Source organism: Salvelinus alpinus, chromosome 15 (assembly GCF_045679555.1).
Source record: "Salvelinus alpinus chromosome 15, SLU_Salpinus.1, whole genome shotgun sequence".
Classification (NCBI taxonomy): Eukaryota; Metazoa; Chordata; class Actinopteri; order Salmoniformes; family Salmonidae; genus Salvelinus; species Salvelinus alpinus.
The window spans coordinates 17,128,683-17,154,799 of NC_092100.1; the positions used below are offsets into that span (position 1 = coordinate 17,128,683).

At 45.6% G+C, this 26,117-nt stretch overlaps 1 protein-coding gene across 1 annotated transcript; it reads right to left on the reverse strand.

The window, feature by feature from the left end:
* Positions 1 to 982: 982 nt before the first annotated feature.
* LOC139539577 (phospholipid phosphatase-related protein type 3-like) lies at positions 983 to 24,792 on the reverse strand. The gene is made up of 8 exons (XM_071342648.1): positions 24,185 to 24,792; positions 11,703 to 11,806; positions 10,872 to 11,057; positions 9,817 to 9,946; positions 7,827 to 8,022; positions 5,704 to 5,761; positions 4,683 to 4,856; positions 983 to 3,646 (listed from the first exon to the last, which is right to left on the reverse strand). The coding sequence occupies exons 2-8, from the start codon at positions 11,784 to 11,786 to the stop codon at positions 2,249 to 2,251; spliced, it is 2,226 nt and encodes a 741-aa protein (XP_071198749.1). The 5' UTR covers positions 11,787 to 11,806; positions 24,185 to 24,792; the 3' UTR covers positions 983 to 2,248.
* Positions 24,793 to 26,117: the final 1,325 nt, after the last annotated feature.

Consider the following 26,117-nt stretch of genomic DNA (forward strand, 5'->3'; position numbering starts at 1 on the left):
ATGTAGTTATTGTAGCCTATTGGAGTGACTAGGATAATGAGCACTGATGTGTATCATGTGGTCCCGTGTGGCTCAGTTGGTAGAGCATGGCGCTTGCAAAGCCAGGGTTGTGGGTTCATTCCCCACGGGGGGACCAGGATGAATATGTATGAACTTTCCAATTTGTAAGTCGCTCTGGATAAGAGCGTCTGCTAAATGACTTAAATGTAAATGTAAATGGTAGCTGAGAGTTTTAGAATGAGAAAAATAGATGCTCTTTGATGTAGTTATTGTAGCCTATAGAAGTGACTAGGATAATGAGCATTGATTTGTATCATGGTAGCTGAGAGATTTAGAATGAGAAAAATAGATGCTCTTTGAAGAGCTTTATACCCCCACACAGTCAACACTCTCAGCGTTTACCATGAATATGATCTCCGTTAACAGTGGGGAAATTCCCTTTAAAGCTAGAATCTTTAAACAATAACAAAGCATTCTCCCCACCCCTGTTCTCTAAAAAGCTAAGGGCAGGTGTTGGAGAAACGTACCCGTTCTTACATTCATAGACAGAGCTATGGATGCAATGACTGACAATTCATGATACCAGATGTTTTGAGGCTATACAGTGTTTGTTTACATATATGTTGTATACAAACATTGGAGAAAACAAGCTTATACTTTGGGTTCTGATGGGGTATGACAGTTGAACTAAGTTCATGAGACATTTACAAGTCATATTCTTCAAGAATCAATAGGTAAATATCATAAATTATAAGTCAAAAAATGTATGTCGCAACTAAGGATTCTCGCTGGCGCATTGTTGGTATTTCAGTGCGCAGCACTAGAACACTTTGAATGAAGCCCAAATACAGCGCATACTGTACTGAAGTTTTTGTGTGGAATTGATGATCTAACTTGTGATTGTCAGTTGGAGGGCTTTGGTGGACATTAAGAACCAAACATGTCCCAGATATACAACATTTGCCACACTAGTGCTTCACAGTTCAGTTACTAATGACAACTTTTAATGTATTTTTTTTGTTTACTAACAAAGTAGTACTTCCAACCTGACAATCATGTACATAACGTGCAGTAGTCCATCCACAGGAGTGTATTGATTTGTATGCATGTTCACTTCGAAGCTTTCAACGATCAGCAAAAAAGAAACCGTCAATATTACCCATCCTATTTTACCCATTCTGCCTCGTACTGCCGCTATTGCTTTGATAAAATGACTGTTTCCCTGATGTGACTTTTCTTATTGTAGTTTTGTTCTTGTATAACATGTCCAGTAAAAAATACACACGGTTTATGCTTTAAGTCAGTTTAAGAGGCACTCTAGTCGCACTCTCAAAAGTAAAATCCATATGGAGAAGTTTAAATTGAAAAGCACTCCTTTACACAACTTACTTTCATTCAGTCCTGTCAGTATTCTACATCAGAAGAAGTTCAGGTTAAAATTGTTGTTGTTCTTCAGTTTTAGAGTTAAGATCAAGGTCTGAACTTTGTTGAGAATTGGCACCATCATTGGCACCATCATTTGCACCATCATTGGCACCATCATTGGCACCTACACATTCTGCTGAATACAGCAGAATATATCTATTTTTAAACATACTGTGCTTTTTCAACACAAACACACACCCATACACACAAGCACCTGACCCACTTTCCCAAACACACAAAAACACACAGACATACATGCTCAGAATCTACACATTAGCAACTAAGTATTAACAATAAAAAGTCCACAACATAGAGTCAATGCCATACCAACACTAGACAATCAGCCCATTGAGTAACAGAAATCATTGAAAGGAAGATGGAGTCAATGAAGATGTTGTAAATGTTTCAAAATGTCCTGGTTCGGCTCAGTAGATGGAGCTTTAATACTTTGTCCTTCAAATGTGTTTTTTGGTTTGTGTTGCGTGGTGGTGTTCTTCCCATTTTAATCTTTGAAAAGCTTCTCTGTGCTCCTGAAATTAAATACCTCAGCATCCCCTTTTGCACAGACCTGCTATGACACTCACCAGTTCCACATCCACTCAAGCTGTATTCCTCCAGCTAGCATACATCATACATATGTAGGCTACCACCGTATTGCAGAACTCATTTGATAACATCACACAAAGTCTGAGAGCTGCATAGCAGCAGACCCCAGCTTGTCAGTCAAGGTTTTGTGCTGTTTTGTGGTTTGACTGTAAGGCTAATTAGTTATTTATTTATTTAGTTAGTTATTTAGTCAGTTAGTAAGAGAGTTAGTTAGTAACTACTCCTTATTCCTCCGGGCACCCTGTAGTTTTTTATAGTAGTTCTCCTGTCCAGTCTTGTTTTGAAATTGAACTAGCTCGGTCTTGCGTTGTAATGTGGACTCTCGGCTTCGCCCGTCATGGAGGACCTCGGTGTGAGGGAGGGGCGGAGGGGGGAGCACTTCGGGGTCGCCGGCGCCAGTGGAGGAGCAGGGCGAGATGGTCTGGTGCGGCCGGAAACTGCCAGTGCTGCCGCGAGCAGCGCTGCGGTTCGGGTCGTTTAGCTCGTAGGCGTCGCGAGGGTCGCTGCCGCTGGACGCGTCTCTCCACTTCCAGGGATTCCCATTGCCAGAAGAGGGCAGGGTGGCAGTGTGCACCACAGGGTGGTGGGGGGCGTGGGCGTCTACCGTGATGATGGCCGAATTGCGGTGGGCCTCCAAGGGCGGGCGGTAGTGGGGCGAGTCGGCGCTGGCCGTAGAGGAGGTGCAGGAGGAGGTGGAGGTGGTCTCGGAGGACTTGGGCGTGTCCCCCGAGAAGGAGGACTGGAGGAGGCCCTGCTGTTTGGACATTGCGATCACCTGCATGATGCGTGGCTGGTTGGGAGCCCCCCGAAGCGACCCGCCGCCACTGCTCTTCTCCGTGATGGACAGCCACTTGGCGCGGGTCAATGCGCTCTTGGGCGACACTGGCGGGGGACCTGTCTCTGGGATGTGGGGGGGTCTGGTGGTTGCCACCACCCTCACACCCCCCGGAGGCCCCACACTGATGGGGATTCGGCCGGTGGAAGCTCCACTGTTGGACTGCACCGTAGATGGGTATAACAAGGCCTGTGGCCCCCCGTCCTCAGACACTTCCTCTTCCCCTTCGGAGCCCTCCTCACTGGCCTCCCGCTCGGCCTCATCTCTGAGGCTCAGACCCCGCATCTCCATGGACTTCTGCTTCCACTCTGTCACCAGCTGCTGTGAGCGCATGGGGTCCATGGGCACCTGCACAGCCTTGAGCCTCCTCTTTACAGGCTGGGTGGGCTGCATCATGGAATCGTCGGGGGCCCCATTAGTGCCCAGGCCCCCGTTCGCATTCATGCTAGCTCTGGGCAGCGTGTTGCTGAAGGTCACCATGGTCTGCTGACCCATGGGGCTGCGGGGTGCCAGGAGCTCCACGTCCACGCTGGCCCTCTTCAGGCTGCCCATGGAGGCTTTCTCGCGCTGCAGCGGACACCCCATGCCTTCCAGCCGGTCCAGGGAGGGGGGTGCAGCGATCTCGTCGGCGCTCTCTGACGCTGAAGCTACACCTTTGTTGTAGACTGAATCGTGGCCCCGCTGTGTCAGAGCTCGTAGGGCGTCCTCCTTCTGGGGGGGCGGAGCTGGCTTGATGATGATGTCGTCAGAGGACCTGAAGTTGCCAACGGCGTGGAAAGCCTGGAAGAGAAGAAGAGAAGGTCTTGGTCGCCTGAAACTCCTCTACGGGTACTCAGTATAATAGTCCTGTGGAAAGGCAATATCATTCACTCTCATTCGTCTGCCTGGGTATACTTCAACAGAACTGATGAGCTATCTCTAACCACCGCTCTCTATATCTCTGATGGAGAGACAGAGGCAGAGAGAGGCAGAGAGAGTTATGATGGACATGAAAGTGAACTCCATCCCTCCCTGAGGACAGTCGAATGATAGCAAATGAGGGCGGGAGGAGTCAGAAACTTTAATGAGAGCGGGAGGAGTCAGAAACTTTAATGAGAGCGGGAGGAGTCAGAAACTTTAATGAGAGCGGGAGGAGTCAGAAACTTTAATGAGAGCGGGAGGAGTCAGAAACATGAATGAGAGTGGGAGGAGTCAGACACTTTAATGAGAGCGGGAGTATTCAGAAACTTTAATGAGAGCAGCAATCTAGAGATATCAAAGAGCCTAGCGCTAAACGGCAGGTATGCCTTTTAAGTGGGGTAGGGGGAGATGGTATGCAGTACAGTTTGATTGGCTAAAATCCTACATCAGTGTCTGGCAAATAACACTTTCCTCTCCTGTGCTCGCCTCAAATTAAATCACAGAACGGCTACCGTAGGAAGTAGTAGGTAGACTGCCCTCACATCTACCTTTCAGAAATGGATGCGCGCATGAATAGCCCTTTGTAAATCAGCTTTGGTAGAATCCTTAAATTCCGTATTCCTAAATGTTTTAATCAAATCAAATGTATTTATATAGCCCTTCTTACATCAGCTGATATCTCAAAGTGCTGTACAGAAACCCAGCCTAAAACCCCAAACAGCAAGCAATGCAGGTGTAGAAGCACGGTGGCTAGGAAAAACTCCCTAGAGTTAATCACCTGTCAATCCTACCCTGCAGATAAAAAAACTAACATTTACAGAAATAAATGTTAATATGCCTCATCAGTATCAAACATATAAATGTTATATATATATTATAGAAGTCAAGATAGATTTCAATGGAAGTCAGGTCATACCAGGTAGGCAGCGATGCCGGCCCCTATGAGGAAGCCCACATAGACGTCGATGGGGTGGCTGCGGTACTGGGTGATCTGGGTCAGTCCGGTTAGTGCCGCAGCGATGGCAAACGCAAACACCAACACTGGCTTTAGCAGCTTGGTGCTGTCTGAGATGGTTGAGTTGAAGTACATCTGCAAGAAGAGAGAAATTGAGAAAATAAATGGTGAGATATTATAAAAGAAAAACTAAAATACATTCCATACATCTATGAAGATGATGTACGGTTACATTTGATTTCTGCTTATAAACTGCATTATGACATGCCTTGTTAACTATTAATAAACTGAACAGGCTTCTACACGTTTTCACTTAATTCAATCCACATCATTTAAGCTCTGTGATAATATTTTAAGCGGTTTATAAGCAAACCTTTCTATTTAAGAGTTACCAAATATATATGTGGGAAAACCCAGTGTGTTTGGCACAGTACGCTAAGCTCTTCCTTAAAATAAATAGTGTGGACAGATTTGCCCAAAGGATTTGTGCATTGAGAATCTGGTGTGACTACTTTGGCTACTATACCATTTATATTCACAAGCAATATTAGCCCAATGTCCTAACTTGTGGCTTATCAAATTCTATTGTACTTGACCTGCCACTGAACAAAGCATTAAAAAGAGCCAAAGACAAAATCTGGGGGGACGTTTTCTTATCAAGACTTCAACAGTGTTCTCTGCACATTTAATCAATAAAACTAGCTTATCATGTTCTGTCGCAGTTTTGGTTTTCTGTTGACTTAAAGCGACAGACATTTTCTTTCTCCAGTTGAGTCCTGGTGGCCAATAGGGAAACACTGCCTCAGCAAATTTCACCTGCAATACAGTCTAGGCAATAACCATGCTCTGAACTGAAAATGTTAGAGGAAATGTTACTGATAGTCTGTAGAGCATTTACAGATGGACTATCCAAATAAAGTTTTACCGATGCCACTGATTACTAGCTTCCATACTGTGTATTCGTCCCAGGAGGTGTACTTACTGATATGTACACAGCAGCAAATGCAGACAGGGTTGCATGCTGGGAGGGAAAGGTTTTCCTGTCAAGAAACAGAAAACGTGTTAGCGTTGAGACAAAATGCTAGAAAAGCAGAAAGACAGACACCGTATGTCACACAGCTTTGATCATAACTTGAAAGGGGAGAGAACAGCGCCAGTGTGGCGTAAGGAATAAAGATCACACTTGCACATTGCTACAATGCAGGTTAGTGTTGTGGTGTTGTGTGCTATATCTGTCTAAACATACCTCCCTGTTTATCTGTCTATGACTGGCCAAAATGGTGTCCTTACTAACGTCACCTTTATAATCCCTTAGCCTACCTAAGACTGAATAAGAACATGGAGGAAAGGACAACTTGCTATGGCTTTCACCTACCCAGTCTGTTTAGATCAGTGGTCCAGAGAGGAAGAAAACAGGAAAATGTGGCTTTTCAAGAGTATTGGGACACATCCTCAGCCAGAGAAAATAAGATGGTCTGTCCAAGGCTGCATTCCAATACTTTGAAATAATTTTCTGTCCTCATCTCCACTGAACCAATGCATCAGTATTCCTTTAAGGTTCATGTTTTGCTCTGTAAGTGTAACTGAATGTACAAGTAGTTGAGCTTTAGTAAACAATGTCCTTGAAAATCCATTAAATTCATATTCACCCTTCATTTTGTTAGCTTCTCTTTTTCCCTTGCTTTTCCCCATTTTGTTAGCTTCTCGTTTTCCCTTTAGTTTGCCTCATGAGATGAGGACACACAATAGCTATAGTATCTTCCCATAACCACTCTAGCAACTGCTTCATTCAAATTGGTATGCTAGTGTGGATATTGGAACAGAACCTTAATTCTTCCTGGTTCAGCTGATTGTGACCAGGGAAATAATTGCTGTATTTTGAATGGTACTGTAATTTCATCCCACATAATCTGTGCTGTACTGTATTTTTAGATCGCTAAAAACTTTTTGACCACTAGTGGGTGCATGGTATTGTTGTTTCTGGCTCATTAACATATTTTGAGGCTTGTCTTGTATGAGGCTATATTTGTTGCACCTGTTAGTGAGAGTGCTGTACAAAGTTAACCGGTATGTGGTAGTTGTGTTCCTTCAAAGTAAAATGTATAGGGCGCAGATTGGAATGGCAATGCGTCTTAAACCTGTAATGGTTGCCAATGGTTTTGCCATGTAGTCGCTGCCAGTTTAGAAGCATTTGTTAAGTGGAACACCACATATTTATTGATATGCTGTAATGTGCAAACACATTACAGCATATCAATAAATATGTGGTGTTCCATCAATGTGCAAACACATTACAGCATATCAATAAATATGTGGTGTTCCATCAATGTGCAAACACATTACAGCATATCAATAAATATGTGGTGTTCCATCAATGTGCAAACACATTACAGCATATCAATAAATATGTGGTGTTCCATCAATGTGCAAACACATTACAGCATATCAATAAATATGTGGTGTTCCATCAATGTGCAAACACATTACAGCATATCAATAAATATGTGGTGTTCCATCAATGTGCAAACACATTACAGCATATCAATAAATATGTGGTGTTCCATCAATGTGCAAACACATTACAGCATATCAATAAATATGTGGTGTTCCATCAATGTGCAAACACATTACAGCATATCAATAAATATGTGGTGTTCCATCAATGTGCAAACACATTACAGCATATCAATAAATATGTGGTGTTCCATCAATGTGCAAACACATTACAGCATATCAATAAATATGTGGTGTTCCATCAATGTGCAAACACATTACCTAGCAGCCGACCTGCTTGCACCAATCCCATGTAATTACAGCAAAATACTGTGAAATACAAACCCCAATCCCCTCAATGAATTTCATTCATTCATCCATCCATTCATTACGATTACGGTAGCATTTACTTTGTTACAGTATAATACAGTCAATTCTACAGTATTGTACTGTGTTATTACACACCACTTGCTTTGATACTGTATTTGGATTAGAGTAGGTGTACTGCATTATGAAATACAGTAACTTACTTTCCAATGAGCTGCCTGTAAATTACTGTCAAATTCAATACAGCCCATTTACAGTGTATGTCATGTTATGTAATGCAGCTACCTGGCGGAGAGGATGGCGTGCTGGTCGTGGCTGGAGCAGATGTCCTTGGTGATGTAGGGGTTTTTGTCACATGCCACACCTGGCTGAGTGTAGTTGGGCTTACACACGGTCAGAAAGAAGGGGGAGTGATAGCCTGTGGCCAACTGGATCACATCAGTTACTAGAGCCGTGGCACACAGCCCAAACACATGGACACCTAGAGGGACAGGGAGAAGGGGAGAGAGAGTAAGGGAGTGAAAAGGAGAGGAGGGTGAATGAGAGGGAGAGAGAGGGAGGAGGGGGAAGAGGGAGAGAGAAATACAGAGATAGAAAGAGAGAAAGAGAGAGAGAGAGAAAGCAGGGTGGGGATGTGAAAGGGTAAGAGAAAGGTGGGGAGATTAAGAGAAAGAGGAGGGAGCAAGTAGTGACGTGGGGAGAAAGGGAGAGCAGTGACGTGGGGAGAGAGGGAGAGCAGTGACGTGGGGAGAGGGAGAGCAGTGACGTGGGAGAAAGGGAGAGCAGTGACGTGGGGAGAAAGGGAGAGCAGTGACGTGGGGAGAAAGGGAGAGCAGTGATGTGGGGAGAAAGGGAGAGCAGTGACGTGGGGGGAGAGGGAGAGCAGTGGCGTGGGAGAAAGGGAGAGCAGTGACGTGGGGAGAGAGGGAGAGCAGTGGCGTGGGAGAAAGGGAGAGCAGTGACGTGGGGAGAAAGGGAGAGCAGTGACGTGGGGAGAGGGAGAGCAGTGACGTGGGAGAAAGGGAGAGCAGTGACGTGGGGAGAAAGGGAGAGCAGTGACGTGGGGAGAAAGGGAGAGCAGTGATGTGGGGAGAAAGGGAGAGCAGTGACGTGGGGGGAGAGGGAGAGCAGTGACGTGGGGGGAGAGGGAGAGCAGTGACGTGGGGGGAGAGGGAGAGCAGTGACGTGGGGAGAAAGGGAGAGCAGTGATGTGGGGAGAGAGGGAGAGCAGTGACGTGGGGGGAGAGGGAGAGCAGTGACATAGGAGAAAGGGAGAGCAGTGACATGGGAAGAAAGGGAGAGCAGTGACATGGGAGAAAGGGAGAGCAGTGACATGGGGAGAAAGGGAGAGCAGTGACATGGGGAGAAAGGGAGAGCAGTGACGTGGGGAGAAAGGGAGAGCAGTGATGTGGGGAGAGAGGAAGAGCAGTGATGTGGGGGGAGAGGGAGAGCAGTGACGTGGGGAGAAAGGGAGAGCAGTGACGTGGGGGGAGAGGGAGAGCAGTGACGTGGGGAGAAAGGGAGAGCAGTGACATAGGAGAAAGGGAGAGCAGTGACATGGGAAGAAAGGGAGAGCAGTGACATGGGAGAAAGGGAGAGCAGTGACATGGGGAGAAAGGGAGAGCAGTGACATGGGGAGAAAGGGAGAGCAGTGACGTGGGGAGAGGGAGAGCAGTGACGTGGGGGGAGAGGGAGAGCAGTGACGTGGGGAGAAAGGGAGAGCAGTGACGTGGGGGGAGAGGGAGAGCAGTGACGTGGGGAGAAAGGGAGAGCAGTGACATAGGAGAAAGGAAGAGCAGTGACATGGGAAGAAAGGGAGAGCAGTGACATGGGAGAAAGGGAGAGCAGTGACATGGGGAGAAAGGGAGAGCAGTGACATGGGGAGAAAGGGAGAGCAGTGACATGGGAGAGAGGGAGAGCAGTGACATGGGAGAAAGGGAGAGCAGTGACATGGGAAGAAAGGGAGAGCAGTGACATGGGAGAAAGGGAGAGCAGTGACATGGGGAGAAAGGGAGAGCAGTGACATGGGGAGAAAGGGAGAGCAGTGACATGGGGAGAAAGGGAGAGCAGTGACATGGGAGAGAGGGAAAGCAGTGACGTGGGGAGAGGGAGAGCAGTGACGTGGGGCGAGAGATGGAGAGCAGTGACGTGGGGAGAAAGGGAGAACAGTGAAGACGAGAAAACAAGAGGAGGAAATAAAGAAATAGTGAGTCATTGTCACCCTGGAGAAATCCAGGAACAGGCCACATTCATTTGACACTGAGTGGAACCATACCTACAAAGCGCACCGTTCGCCGTAGGAAGGAGTTGAAGTTGCACCCGCCGGCGTTGATGCTGCCCTCCACCCCAGGGCGGATCTTAAGGTGTGACTGCATGCAATAGACCAGGCCCTCCCCTATCATTATCTGACCATATGACAACACACAGTCAGAGATATAGAAACATTTAATGACCAAGTACTAGTCGACACATTTCTACTTGACAATCATGCTCAACCCTAGAGAGAATGGGCTATTTGAGAAAACAGTATTTGGTTTGGAGAAATGTTTGTCTCATCTTCTGTGGTCTGATTTGAATGTAGGCCTGTATGCATATTCACAACTATATTATGGTGTAGTTTGAATGGTTTACATTTCCATCATTTAGCAGACACTCTAGAGCAACTTACATGAGTAATTAGGGTTAAGTGCCTTGCTAAAGGGCACATTGACAGATTTTTCACCTAGTCAGCTCAGGGATTCGAACCAGCAACCTTTCGGTTACTGACCCAACGCTCTTAACCACTAGGCTTTCTGTCGCTGGTTTCAATGCCTTCACACATTCTACACTATTGTCAGAGTTTTTATGGCATGAGTACATGCAGTTTGAGTGTATAATGGCTTCATTATAAATAGAGTGTATCACATAGGCCATTGTTTCCCAACTCCAGTCCTCCAGTAACCCCAATGGTACATATTGTTGTTGTGGCCCCGGACAAGCACACCAAATTCTACTTGTCAACTAATCATCAAACCCGTGACAAGTTAAATCAGGTTTTTTGGTCCAGGGTTACAACAAAAATGTGTGCTGTTGGGGGTACTTGAGGGAAACACTGACATAGGCCAAACGTGGGTATGTTTAGAGGGCTTCTCATGCAGGCAGAGCAGCATAGTGTGTGTGTGTGTGTGTGTGTGTGTGTGTGTGTGTGTGTGTGTGTGTGTGTGTGTGTGTGTGTGTGTGTGTGTGTGTGTGTGCGTGCGTGCGTGCGTGCGTGCGTGCGTGCGTGCGTGCGTGCGTGCGTGTGTGTTTGTGCCTGCACTCGTGCAAGTGTGTTTAGAGGGGTGTCCTCACCGAGGCGGCCGGCCCAGCGAAGGCCAGGCTGAGCAGCATGAGTAGAGGGATGAGCTCGTCTCCACCGTCCACGTAGGGCATGCTCAGCGTGCGGTCATGGCAACGGAAACCCACCTGGGCCGGGTGGAGCAGGTCCGTCAGCTCCAAGAAGTAGAGCGACACCATAAAAGAAGCCACAATGGGCAGCTGGGAAACAGGAAGTTGAAGTGTATGTCAAAGGTTGTTGTCAGACTTGTCACTTTATTAACTACTATTAACCCTAACCGTGAATATACTATACAGAACTTCTGCCTCTCGCTCTTTGCGTATGTAACTTGTCTGAAAATAGTTGAGATGAGTTGAACATTTGACAAACAAACACAGACCATCACGAATGCGTATTAGTTTTCATCTGTTTACATAGTCTCTATGTGGCCACAGCCTTCCCTATGAAGTCCTATCAGATCAGAGGTAATGAAGGATAGAAAATTTGGTTATTTAAGACTACTGGGACGCATCTACAATGGTTGCATATAGATAGTTACTAATTCAATGTCTATGAACGAGGCTCAGATTGTTTAAAAGACGTGAGCTTAAATGATACGAAAGCAGCTCATCCTCAGCTACAGGTCATCCAGATTTGTTTTCTCTCACTTCAGCTGCAGCATATTGATTCATAATCTTTCACCCATGAGAAAGGCAAAGCACAAGACAAATATCTGGTGTTTGCGAGTTCATTCATTCATTCACACACTCATTCAATCAGATACAACCAAAGAGTATCACCGTAACATGTTAAATGTCATATTTCCCAAAATATGCAATTATCATAATGTTCATTTATCTACCCACCTCTACAAAATAGAAGCAAGGCAACAACGTCAAGCTATCTTTGGGTTGTGTCTTCTTGGGCTTTGTGTCTCTCGGAGTCATCATTGTGACGTCTGTGGACAAACCTGAAAGAACGCATAGTTGAAGTTATAATACAATAAAAGTACTGAATGAGCTCAGGGACATCTCTTTTCTGTTTTTAATATTAACATTTGTTTTTATTTATTTATTCATGTATGTATTTATTCCATTCAAATGGAAAACAGATGGTCCTGATGCAATGGTAAAACACGTTACTGTTTGTGATAATGGATGACATGTCAAAACTCCTGGGGTGCACAACTCAAGCCTGTAAGTTCCCCAGTATTGCTGGTTTTCGTTTCTGTCTGGTATTTATTGATCAATTAATGTTACTGGTCAGCTGGAGAGTGCACACACCTTGTTCCAGGTATAAATCAGTCACTGGTTAAAAGCCCCAAACCAGCAGGATAATCAGCAGCCTTCAAGGACCAGAAATGCACCCCTGACCTAGACACTAATCTGTTTTCATTGCTTGAGCATATGGCTTACAGGTAATTATTATGATTAAATTTAACCTTTATTTAACTAGGTAAGTCAATTAAGAACAAATTCTTATTTACAATGACGGCCTACCCCGGACGACGTTGGGCCAATTGTGTGCCGCCCTATGGGACTCCCAATCACGGATTCAAACCAGGGACTGTAGTGACACCTCTTGCACTGAGATGCAGTGCCTTAGACCGCTGCGCCATTCGGGAGCCTACTTGTATAAACCAAATTTGCCAGTGAGAGGACACACATTGAAAGTGGTTGATTCATTATTATAGCCCACACATACCTTGATAGGGCTATTATGGGACTGACCCATACCTATGGAGAGGATAATGCCAAAGTAACTAGTGCTGACTTTGGCCCAACCACCCACACAGCCAGCCTCCCTGGTGCCACGTTCGTCGTAGTGAGGAGACCAAGGCGCAGCGTTATGTGAATACATACTTCTTTTAATAAAGAAATAACACTGAACAAACTAAACAAAATAACAAAACGAACGTGAATGCTATAATACAACGAGTGCAGACATGCAACTTCACATAGACAATAACCCACAAAACCTAAATGGAAAATGGCAACCTAAATAGGATCCCCAATCAGAGACAACGATAAACAGCTGCCTCTGATTGGGAACCAATTCAGGCCACCATAGACCTACAATAACCTAGACAACACAAAACACGCATACCCACCCACGTCACACCCTAACCTGACCAAAATAATACAGAAAACATATATAACTAAGGTCAGGGCGTGACACCTGGCACCCCGAGCATACAGGTGAGAAGCCATGCCTGGAACAAACTCTCTCTACTGGTACTTGTAGCTCAAACTGTTAAGCTTCTCTGCTAGCTGCTATTCATGCTAACCAGCAGGCGATAACTTTAGGTGCTACATCTTTTTGGAAACGCATTATTGCTAATACCCATATCGATGTGGGTACTGATGAATAGCAAAATAATTATAGTGATTTTCTCATCCAGTATGGGAATATTCACAAAACATAAGGCCATAGAGAGTGTATTGATTCAATAAAGTGATTACACAAAGTTTTCAAACCTCAACAGCAGTCTCAACAGCAGTGTAATGTAGTTGTGTAAGAGTCTTCTTGACATTAGACCACTTTGAGGCCTGAAAAGGTCTGACTGACTTTGATATTTAAGGATCAAAATGGGAAAACCAAATATTAAATATTTTAAAATATAACCCCATCAATTTTTATGAATGTAATATGGAAATATGATGGTTTTATGGTGAATTACAGCTCCTGGGCAATGGTATTTTTTTTAAGCCACTGAATAAGGACTATATAATACATTTATGAGTCATTTATAACACTAAAATTAACCGGGTGGTTCGAGCCCTGGATGCTGATTGGCTGAAAGCAGTGGTATAAGAAGTGGTATATGACCAATATACCATGGCTAAGGGCTGTTCTTAAGCAAGGCCATTATAAACTGGGTACCAACGTAATTAGAACAGCACCCCTCGTGCATTATTGTTTAAGCACTGCACAAATGTTCACAAACGCTAATCTACGGATTGAATTGAGTATGCAGTGACATACAAACTTGCAATTGACAGAATGTAGCATTATGTACAGTGTAGACATCAATTATGAATGGTGTATGAATATGTTATGTAGTCCCAAAGAAAGTGCTCCCTTGAAAATATGTAGATGCTCCTTTGCTTGTGCATGGAAAATGCAAGTCATTTGCTTGAGTAGGGAAAATGCAAGTCATTTGCTTGAGTAGGGGAAATGCAAGTCATTTGCTTGAGTAGGGGAAATGCAAGCCATTTGCTTGAGTAGGGAAAATGCAAGTCATTTGCTTGAGTAGGGGAAATGCAAGCCATTTGCTTGAGTAGGGGAAATGCAAGCCATTTGCTTGAGTAGGGAAAATGCAAGTCATTTGCTTGAGTAGGGGAAATGCAAGTCATTTGCTTGTGCAGGGAAAATGCAAGTCCTTTGCTTGAGTAGGGGAAATGCAAGCCATTTGCTTGAGTAGGGGAAATGCAAGTCATTTGCTTGAGTAGGGGAAATGCAAGCCATTTGCTTGAGTAGGGAAAATGCAAGTCATTTGCTTGAGTAGGGGAAATGCAAGTCCTTTGCTTGAGCAGGGAAAATGCAATTCCTTTGCTTGTGCAGGGAAAATGCAATTCCTTTGCTTGTGCAGGGAAAATGCAAGTCCTTTGCTTGTGCAGGGAAAATGCAAGTCATTTGCTTGAGTAGGGGAAATGCAAGTCATTTGCTTGTGCAGGGAAAATGCAAGTCCTTTGCTTGAGCAGGGAAAATGCAATTCCTTTGCTTGTGCAGGGAAAATGCAATTCCTTTGCTTGTGCAGGGAAAATGCAAGTCCTTTGCTTGTGCAGGGAAAATGCAAGTCCTTTGCTTGTGCAGGGAAAACTGCAATGCCCTTGTTTGTGCAGGGAAAATGCTAGTAATTTGCTTGTGTAGAGAAAATGCAAGTTCTTTACGTGTATAGGAAAAATGCAAGTCCTTTGCTTGTGTAGGGAAAATGCAAGTCCTTTGCTTGTATAGGGAAAATGCAAGTCCTTTGCTTGTGTAGAAAAAATGCAATGCCCTTGTTTGTGTAGGGAAAATGCAAGTCCTTTGCTTGTGTAAGGAAAATGCAAGTCCTTTGCTTGTGTATAGAAAATACAATGCCCTCGTTTGTGTAAGGAAAATGCTAGTCAAGTGCTTGTATAGAGAAAATGCAATGCCCTTGTTTGTGTAGGGAAAATGCAAGTAATTTGCTTGTGTAGAGAAAATGCAAGCCCTTTGCTTGTATAGGGAAAATGCAAGTCCTTTGATTGTGTAGAGAAAATGCAAGTCCTTTGCTTGTGTAGAGAAAATGGAAGTCCTTTGCTTGTGCAGGAAAAATGCAAGTCTTTTGCTTGTGTCGGGAAATGCAATTGCTAAAATAATAAAGACAACCCTAGACGGAGGGAGATAACATGCCAACAGAGTGCTTATCTTTCATTGGGGAAAAGCAATGTTTATCTAGGGGAGGGAGAGAGAGAGATAGAGAGAGCGAGAGACAGAGAAAGACACACACACATACAGAGAGAGACAGAGAGACGTCAGGGTGTGTGTTGAAGGGGTTGGGAATTATGGAAAGGAAGTGGTGTCTCAAACAAACTGAGGCTTCTGTGTGTCTATGGTCAAAGAAGCAGCTTGACAGCCAGCGAGAGGGTTTGAATAGGGAATCTTTGAAGAGGCAGAATGAAACTGATAAAGAGGATTAAGCAAGCTCAATATTCCAAAACAAACTAATAAAGTACTACAGTAATCTACAGTAGGGATGCACGATATATCGGTGAATATATCGGAATCTGCCGATATTAGCTAAAAATGCCAACATCGGTATCGGCCAATGTCTAGTTTAACGCCCAATGTGCAAAACCGATGTCAAAGCTGACCTGCATACCTATATAACGAAGGTACATGGCGTAATGACGCTACGTAAACTGTTGCGCTATACGTGCAACACAGCATTCCTAAACTAGCCCACAATGTCTGCTGTGTGGATCGAGCAGTCAACAAGTCAAGCAGTCATTTGTAAGAGTAAGACAATTTCAGCGAGACAACTCAAAGGTGAAATCCATTAAAGCCAAGATAATGGTATTCATTGCCCTTGACAATCAACCGTTCTCTGTCGTGGGTGATGTTGGCTTTCACCGAATGGTCGAGCACCGGTTAACACTACCAAGTGTGCTATTTTTCCGATGTTGCCCTACCGGAGTTACACAGTAATAGCGTCACTGCTATTAGCTTCACGTCATATGGAACGCCGTTTGGGTCTTTGCGTGTCAAAAAAGATATGGTAGCACTGTCAAAGCTGTACAAAAAAGTCAGCAAACAAGCAAACACCGGCCACGAACGATGTGTTTACAATACCGAGTTGGTAATAAAGCATAATTTGTTCGACTGCAACTTCTGGGGTAGCTAGCTTTAACTTACTACTTAATTGATTATTAACTTCATAGATCATTAGGTAGAGACAGACAGACAGACACACAAACACAGGCAGACATAAAAATACATGACCAAAAGTATGTGGACACCTGCTCATCGAACATTTCATTCCAAAATCATGGGCATTAATATGGAGTTGTTCGTGAAGAGGGCACGACAACAACTTTTCCCCCTCAGGAGACTGAAAAGATTTGGCATGAGTCTCCAGATCCTCAAAAGTTATACATCTGCACCTTAGAGAGCATCCTGACCGGTTGCATCACTGTCTAGTATGGCAACTGCTCGGCATCTGACCGTAAGGCACTACAGAGGGTAGTGCGTACAGCCCAGTACATCACTGGGGCCAAGCTTTCTGCCATCCAGGACCTATGTACTAGGCGGTGTCAGAGGAGAGCCCCAAAAATTGTCAGACTCCAGTCACCCAAGTCACAGACTGTTCTCTCTGCTACCACACGGCAAGCGGTACCGGAGCACCAAGTCTAGGACCAAAAAGGCTCCTTAACAGCTTCTACCACTCCCCCCATTTGTTTTTTTACACTGCTCCCACTCACTGTTTATTATCTATGCATAGTCAATTACCTCGTACCTCGACTAACCTGTACCCCCGCACATTGACTCGGTACCGGTACCCCACTGTATATAGCCTTGTTATTGATATTTTATTGTGTTACATTTTATAATTTTTTACTTTAGTTTATTTGGTAAATATTTTCTTAACTCTTTCTTGAACTGCACTGTTGGTTAAGGGCTTGTAAGTAAGCATATCTGTAACGATTGTCTATTTCGTCCTCCTCATCGGACGAGGAGAGGCGAGAAGGATCGGACCAATATGCAGAGTGGTTCGTGCTCATGATGATTTATTAAAACCGAAACTGAACACTGAAATACAAAACAATAAACGAAGTGCAGAAAACCGAAACAGTACCGTGTGGTGAAAACACTAACACGGTAGACAAACACCCACAAAACACACGTGAAACCCAGGCTGCCTAAGTATGATTCTCAATCAGGGACAACGATTGACAGCTGCCTCTGATTGAGAATCATACCAGGCCGAACACAAAATCCCAACATAGAAAATCACACATAAGACAACCCACCCAACTCACGCCCTGACCATACTAAATAAATACAAAACAAGGGAAAACAGGTCAGGAACGTGACAGAACCCCCCCCCCTTAAGGTGCGAACTCCGGGCGCACCACCTAAAACTCTAGGGGAGGGTCTGGGTGGGCGTCTGTCCGCGGTGGCGGCTCTGGCGCGGGACGTGGACCCCACTTAAACAATGTTTTTGTCCGCCTCCTTAATCGCCCCCGTGGCCTTTTATGAGCGGCGATCCTCACTGCCGACCTTGGGCTGGGGACCCTAGCCATGGTTCCCAAATGCACGGAGAATTCCGGCAGCGCCGGACAGGCGGGAGACTCCGGCAGCGCTGGAGTGAAGGACGCCTCCGGCAGCTCCAGAGTGAAGAGCGATTTTGGCATCGCCTGGCTGACTGCAGGCTCTGGCGGATCCTGGCTGACTGCAGGCTCTGGCGGATCCTGGCTGACTGCAGGCTCTGGCGGATCCTGGCTGGATGGCTCTGGCGGCTCCTGGCTGGCTGGCTCTGGCAGGTCATGGCTGGCTGACGGCTCTGGCTGGTCATGGCTGGCTGACGGCTCTGGCTGGTCATGGCTGGCTGACGGCTCTGACTGGTCATGGCTGGCTGACGGCTCTGACTGATCATGGCTGGCTGACAGCTCTGGCTGGTCATGGCTGGCTGACGGCTCTGGCTGGTCATGGCTGGCTGACGGCTCTGGCTGGTCATGGCTGGCTGACGGCTCTGGCTGGTCATGGCTGGCTGACGGCTCTGGCTGGTCATGGCTGGCTGACGGCTCTGGCTGGTCATGGCTGGCTGACGGCTCTGGCTGCTCCTGTCTGGCGGACGGCTCTGACTGCTCCTGTCTGGCGGACGGCTCTGGCTGCTCCTGTCTGGCGGACGGCTCTAGCGGCTCGGGACAGACAGGCAGCTCTGACGGCTCGGGACAGACGGGCAGCTCTGACGGCTCGGGACAGACGGGCGGCTCTAGCGGCTCCTCACTGACGGACGGCTCTACTGGCTCGGGACAGACGGGCGGCTCTACTGGCTCTGGGCAGCCAGGCAGCTCAGACAGCGCTGGGCAGGCAGACAGCTCAGACAGCGCTGGGCAGGCAGGCAGCTCAGGCAGCGCTGGGCAGGCAGGCAGCTCAGGCAGCGCTGGGCAGGCAGGCAGCTCAGGCAGCGCTGGGCAGGCAGGCAGCTCAGGCAGCGCTGGGCAGGCAGGCAGCTCAGAAAGCGCTGGGCAGGCAGGCAGCTCAGACAGCGCTGGGCAGGCAGGCAGCTCAGACAGCGCTGGGCAGACGGGTACACCTGTAGGGAGAAGACGGAGAGACAGCCTGGTGCGGGGGGCTGCCACCGGAGGACTGGTACGTGGAGGTGGCACCGGATATACCGGACCGTGAAGGAGGACACGCGCTCTTGAGCACCGAGCCTGCCCAACCTTATCAGGTTGAATGGTCCCCGTAGCCCTGCCAGTGCGGCGAGGTGGAATAGCCCGCACTGGGCTATGCTGGCGAACCGGGGACACCATTTGTAAGGCTGGTGCCATGTACGCCGGCCCGAGGAGACGCACTGGAGACCAGATGCGTTGGGCCGGCTTCATGACACCCGGCTCGATGCCCAACCTAGCCCTACCAGTGCGGCGAGGTGGAATAGCCTGCACTGGGCTAAGCACGCGTACTGGGGACACCGTGCGCTCCACCGCATAACACGGTGTCTGACCAGTACGACGCCCTCTCACTCCACGGTAAGCACGGGGAGTTGGCTCAGGTCTCCTACCCGGCTTTGCCACACTCCGCGTGTGCCCCCCCCCCAAGACATTTTTGGGTCTGACTCTCGGGCTCCCAACCGCGTCGCCGCGCTGCCTCCTCATACCAGCGCCTCTCTGCCTTCGCTGCCTCCAACTCGGCTTTAGGACGGCGATATTCCCCTGGGCCCAGGGTCCCTTGCCGTCCAGAATCTCCTCCCACGTCCATGAGTCCTGGATTTTTCTCCGCTGCTGCTGCTGCTGTCGCTGCCCTTTTCCACTCTGCTTGGTTCTTTGTTGGTGGGTGTTTCTGTAACGATTGTCTATTTCGTCCTCCTCATCGGACGAGGAGAGGCGAGAAGGATCGGACCAATATGCAGAGTGGTTCGTGCTCATGATGATTTATTAAAACCGAAACTGAACACTGAAATACAAAACAATAAACGAAGTGCAGAAAACCGAAACAGTACCGTGTGGTGAAAACACTAACACGGTAGACAAACACCCACAAAACACACGTGAAACCCAGGCTGCCTAAGTATGATTCTCAATCAGGGACAACGATTGACAGCTGCCTCTGATTGAGAATCATACCAGGCCGAACACAAAATCCCAACATAGAAAATCACACATAGACAACCCACCAAACTCACGCCCTGACCATACTAAATAAATACAAAACAAGGGAAAACAGGTCAGGAACGTGACAATATCCCGGTAAGGTCTACACCTGTTGTATTCTGCACATGAGACAAATAAAGTTTGATTTGATTTGAATCATCTAGAATGTCATTGTGTGCTGTAGCGTTAAGATTTCCTTTAACTGGAACTAACGGGCCTAGCCTGAACCATGAATAACCGCCCTAGACCATTATTCGTCCTCCACCAAACTTTAAAGTTGGCACTGTGCATTGGGGCAGGTAGTGTTCTCCTGGCATGCGCCAATCCCAGATTTGTCCGTCGGACTGCCAGATTGTGAATCGTGATTCATCACTCCAGAAAACACATTTCCACTGCTCCGGAGTCCAATGGCGGTGAGCTTTACACCACTCCAGCCAACGCTTGGCAGTGCACATGGTGATCTTAGGCTTGTGTGCGGCTGCTCGGCCATGGAAACCCATTTCATGAAGCTCCCGATGAATAGTTATTGTACTGATGTTGCTTCCAGAGGCAGTTTGGAACTCGGTAGTTAGTGGTGCAACCGAGGACAGATGATTTTTACGCGCTACGCACTTCAGCACTCGGTGGTCCCGTTCAGTGAGCTTGTGTGGATAACCACATCACGGCTGAGCTGTTGTTGCTCCTAGATGTTTCCACGTCACAATAACAGCACTTACAGTTGACAGGGGTAGCTCTAGCAGAGCAGAAATTTGACTAACTGACTTGTTGGAAAGGTGGCATCCTATGATAGTGCCACGTTAAGTCACTAAGCTCTTCAGTAAGGCCAATCTACTGCCAATGTTTGTCTATGGAGATTGCATGGCTGGGTGCTCAGTTTTTTATACATGTCAGCAATGGGTGTGGCTGAAATAGCTGAATCCACTCATTTGAAGGGGTGTCCATATACAGTGCCCTTGGAAAATATTCAATATTCATATACCCTTCAGATCCACATTTTGTTACGTTACAGCCTTATTCAAACATGGATTCCGTTTTTTTAAATCCTCAGCTATCTACACACAATACCCCATGACGACAAAGCGAAAACAAGTTTCGAAATCTTTGCACATGCATTAAAAATACAAAACAGAAATACCTTGAGATGTTTCTAGAACTTGATTGGAGTCCACCTGTGGTAAATTCAATTGATTGGACATGATTTGGAAAGGCACACACCTGTCTATATAAGGTCCCACAGTTGGCAGTGCATGTCAGAGCAAAAACCAAGCCATGAAGTTGAAGGAATTGTCCGTAGAGCTCCAAGACAGGATTGTGTAGAGGCACAGATTTAGGGAAGGGTACCAAACAATTTCTGCAGCATTGAAGGTCCCCAAGAACACAGTGGCCTCCATCATTTTTAAATGGAAGAAGTTTGGAACCACCAAGACTCTTCCTAGAGCTGGCCAAACTGAGCAATCAGGGAAAGAAGGGCCTTGGTCAGGGAGGTGACCAAGAACCCGATGGTCACTCTGACAGAGCTTTAGAGATTCTCTGTGGAAATGGGAGAACCTTCCAGAACGACAACAATCTCTGCAGCACTCCACCAATCAGGTTTTTATGGTAGAGTGGCCAGACGGAAGCCACTCCTTTGTAAAAGGCACATCACAGACTGCTTGGAGTTTGCCAAAAGGCACCTAAAGACTCTCAGACCATGAGAAACAAGATTCTCTGGTCTGATGAAACCAAGATGGAACTGTTTGCCCTAAATGCCAAGCGTCACGTCTGGATGAAACCTGGCACCATCCCTACGGTGAAACACGGTGGTGGCAGAATCATGCTGTGGGGATGTTTTGCAGGGGCAGGGACTGGGAGACTAGTCGGGATCGAGGCAAAGATGAACAGAGAAAAGTACAGAGCGATCCTTGATGAAAACCTGCTCCAGGACGCTCAGACTGGGGCGAAGGTTCACCTTCCAACAGGACAACGACCCTAAGCACACAGCCAAGACAACGCAGGAGTGGCTTTGGGACTGAATGTCCTTGAGTGGCCCAGTCAGAGCCCGGACTTGAACCTGATCGAACATCTCTGCAGAGACCTGAAAATAGCTCTGCAGCAATGCTCCCTATCCAACCTGACAGAGCTTGAGAGGATCTGCAGAGAAGAATGGGAGAAACTCCACAAATACATGTGTGCCAAGCTTGTAGCGTCATACCCAAGAAGACTCAATGCTGTAATTGCTGCCAGAGGTGCTTCAACAAAGTACTGAGTAAAGGGTCTGAATACTTATGTAAATTTATTATTTAAGTTTTTATTTTCAACAAATTAGCAAGAATTTCTAAAAACCTGTTTTTGCTTTGTCATTATTGGGTATTTTGATGAGGAAAAATAACTATTTAATCCAGTTTAGAATAAAGTTGTAACGTAACAAAATGTGGAAAAAGTCCAGGGGTCTGAATACTTCCCGAAGGAGCTGTACTTTGGTTTGTAGTTAGTGCAGCAATAAAAATGGTTGAGTGTGTTGAAAGGGTTGGGGAGAATGGAAAGGGAGGGGGTGTCTTAAACAATCTGAGGTCTGTGTGTGTGTGTGGTCAGAGAACCAGCTTGACAGCCAGCGAGAGGGTTTGAATGGGGAGTCTTTTAATTAAACAGGGTGGATTAGAAAATGGCCATCCTCACTGGGTCTATTGTTGCACTCAAGTGGGAGTCAAGATGGTCCCTCAGTCTTGGACAGAAAGCGAGTCATTTTCACACGTCCTCCACAATGTCTGTGTGGAGTGCTGTGGGCAATGCTTGTCTTGCTCAAGAGAAAAACAACACTTTCTACACAAAGGTGGGGACGCCTTCTAGAGGCCCAAATCAGGCTCTCCAACACCTTATTAGGCAGACAGGAAAGAATGTAAATTATGTTTGATTTTAAAGTATTGTTAAACATATGTTTTGGGGACAGTTCAAATCAACTTTTATTTGTCACATGGTTCGTAAACAACAGGTGTAGACCAACAGTGAAATGCTTATTTACGGGCTCTTCCCAACAATGCAGAGAGAAAATAAAGAAAAATTGTTCTAAAAAAGTTTAAAAAAAAAATACTAATAATAACACGAGGAATAAACAAAAAAAACTAATAACACAAGGAATAAATTCTCGATGAGTAACAATAACCTGGCTATATACACAGAGTACCAGTACCGAGTCGATGTGCAGGGGCACAAGGTAATTGAGGTAGATATGTACATATAGGTAGGGATAAAGTGACTAGGCAGCGGGATAGATAACAGCTGCATATGTGATGGGTCAAAAGAGATTAGTCCAAAAAGGGTCAATGCAGATATTCCGGGTAGCTAATGGTTAACTATTTAAAAAAAAGGTGCTATCTAGAACCTGAAAGGGTTCTTTGGCTGTCCCCAAAGGAGAACCCTTAGAATAACAATTTTTGGTTCCAGGTAGAACCCGTTTGGGTTCCATGTAGAGCCTTTCCACATATGGTTCTACATGGAACCCAAAAGGGTTCTACCTGGAACCAAAAAATTGTATCCTATGGGGACAGCCGAAGAACCTTTTTGTTAAGAGTGCACCTACAACATACCAGTGTGTTGATGTACACTGTTACTCTGCAATTTGACACTTGGTTTAATAAGAGGCAGGATTAGACTGATAAAGAGGATTAAGCAAGCTCAATGGTCCAAAATACACAAATTAAGTACTACAGTAATACTGCCTAATTGATTATTAACTTCGTAGATCAGTAGGTAGAGACAGACAGACAGACAGACAGACAGACAGGCAGGAAAACACAGGAATACATTAACATATAGTTGGTGCAACAATAAAAATGGTTCCAAATGTATGTGTGCAGACATTAGCTCCTATGCGTGTCATAGAACGGGTGGTGCAAGCTATCAATTGAGAAAATCCAGAGATAAAACTGCGGCATTGATTTTTATCTTTTAATGTATGCAAATTGTCAGCCATCCAAAACATAACGAGCGGTTTATGGCATAACGACAAAACGTGCTGCCTGGTATATGAATATAGGCAATAGCCTAGGATACCTCAAATCAATATGGGAATCGCATTATATATGAATCACTACTTAGAACTATAACAACACATGGTTGAAAATAGCATGATCATGGATGATGATTGATTCACATACACTCAGAGAGAGCAACAATTAAAGCTTAGGCTATGCATATCACAATATTAAGTTTATTTTTAAATCCATGAAGAAATGTAAAGCATAACATCCGTGTAAGAGAATAATAAAGTCAAAAACTCACCTAGGCTATATATATTAGCCTAATGTATACATGCAAATAACAAATAGAAAATCAGCAAAAGTCGATTGATGACAGATAGCACGAGGAATAGGTGTGATTGTAAAACTGTTCATATAATAAAACTATTACTGTACTCGAATTGCGCACAGTAGCTCCCTCAGTCATTTACTGTCAAATCGACTGCATCGCGTCTATAAAAAACACTGACAATGCACGTTTCATGGAATAAATAGTATACAGAGTTGTCTCACCTTAATTTGATAAATGGGAAAATTCCTAATAAAATCCAATATCTTCTCTGCCGCCGTTCACCCGAGTGGATACCTTCAATGTTTCTCACAGCAACTCAGTCCATTTCACATTCTTCTTTCTGCTCACGTTTCTCACCGAGCGATCCGAAGAAATTGTTTAGTAGCGCGGATGCAGCTTTGGTGTGGAGTGAAAACGCACGATTTCCCCGACCTCCGGGGGCTTTTGACTTGGGCAAAGCTGACGATTTAGCGAGAAACACCGGTTCAAAAGGTTGCCTCGGATATTGTGGTCTTGCGTCTCGCCTTGGCTAGATAGATGGCAGATAACATGAAGAATTGGTAACCTGTCTATTGACAACCCTGGTATTTCATCATAAGGAACTCGGGGCTGTCAATGATGCATCTACTGCACAAATCCGTGAAAGCAGAAACGTGCAGGGGAGGGGTGTGTGTAGCCTTTTGTTTAGTGCATGTGTGTATGTTGCAGCATGTGAGTGGGTGTGAGAGAAAGACGGTTTCTTCCCCCAGCATCATTTAAAAGGACACATGGTGTCTGTCTGCCTTCATGCATGCTCTCTGTCACTCTCCCTTCTCTCTTTCGCAGTGCTTGACTTGGGCAGGAGCTCACCTGAGCAGAGTACTGGCACCTCAAATGTTCTACTGCTTGAGTTCCTGTTCCTCTTATAGAATGCTAGTTAAAAAGTATAGTGGAGCTCCTGCACATAAATATACACATATACACAGTAGCAAAATGATTACTGGCACTAAGCCAAGCACCTCTCTCTCTCTCTCTCTCAAATTCATATTGTAAAGGGCTTTATGTGGATACTCTGTTGTAGCTTTTTTGGGGGTGGCAGGTAGCCTAGTGGTTAGAGCGTTGGGCCAGTAATCGTTCTGCCCCTGAACAAGGCAGTTAACCCACTGTAAGCCCAGTAGGCCGTCATTGTAAATACGAATTTGTTCTTAACTGACTTGCCTAGTTAAATAAAAAAAGCTTTACACTCGAAGGACTTTGTTTGGGACCACAAAGACGCATCTGTGCAGCAGGTCTATTTTTAAAGCTTCTCTCACTAATCAGGTAATTGCCACAGACACTCACTGCCTTTCAATGAAAACTATCCTCCTATCCTATAGCACCGCATGCTACACAGCATTGTCCACTGAAGCTGTGCTTGCATTAGCCTAGAGTGCTTGCTTGGAAGAATATGATATAGGCCTACACTCTTTGAAAAAAGGTTCTATCTAGAGCATTAAAGGGTTCTTTGGCTAGGAGAACCCTTTGAAGAACCCGTTTTGGATCCATGTAGAACACTTTCCCCAGAGGGTTCTACATGGTGATGTCTAGATGGGATACAGCTTTTGTCAAATTTGGCATCAACCCTAAACCTAACACTTTTCCTAACCTTAACCTAGTTCTCCTAACCTGCTACATTAATCCTCCTTGCTGCGTAAGTTCTCCTAAACTTGCTACGAAAAGTCAATTTTGACTAAAGCTGTATCCCTTCTAGACAAAACCATTCTGCATGGAACCCAAAAAGGTTCTCCTATGGGGAAAGCCAAAGAAGCTTTTTGGGACCATTTTTTCAAAGAGTGTACCAGCATTCCATCCTTTACTATACACTGCCTGTGCCTGCAACACATTCCCCACAGTCCTGGTTTAGCTCCATGCTCCTTATTATACAGATATTATAAATGGGAGTTTTGTTTTACTACTATCTCTGTATAGTCAATCACTTCACATGCAAATAATTAACAATAGGCTATACCTTCTGAGAACACCTACCGATATCTCGGCAAATTTGTCCCTGGCAAGCTTAGCGTTACAACAGGAGCGAGCAGATGGAGTCTCACGGTCATAAATGACTAATAATACATGTGTCAGAAACTCAGCATAACACAGCACTCTATCATTCACATAACACTGGCTCTCCTA

Excerpts from the sequence above, each read along its gene's own strand:
- LOC139539577 (XM_071342648.1), bottom strand. The coding sequence starts at position 11,786 with ATGATGACTCCGAGAGACACAAAGCCCAAGAAGACACAACCCAAAGAT. Across the intron at positions 5,762-7,826 it reads CACGCCATCCTCTCCGCCAG|GAAAACCTTTCCCTCCCAGC; the intron begins GTAGCTGCATTA and ends GTTTCTTGACAG. Across the intron at positions 4,857-5,703 it reads TTGCTGCTGTGTACATATCA|ATGTACTTCAACTCAACCAT; the intron begins GTAAGTACACCT and ends CTCTTCTTGCAG.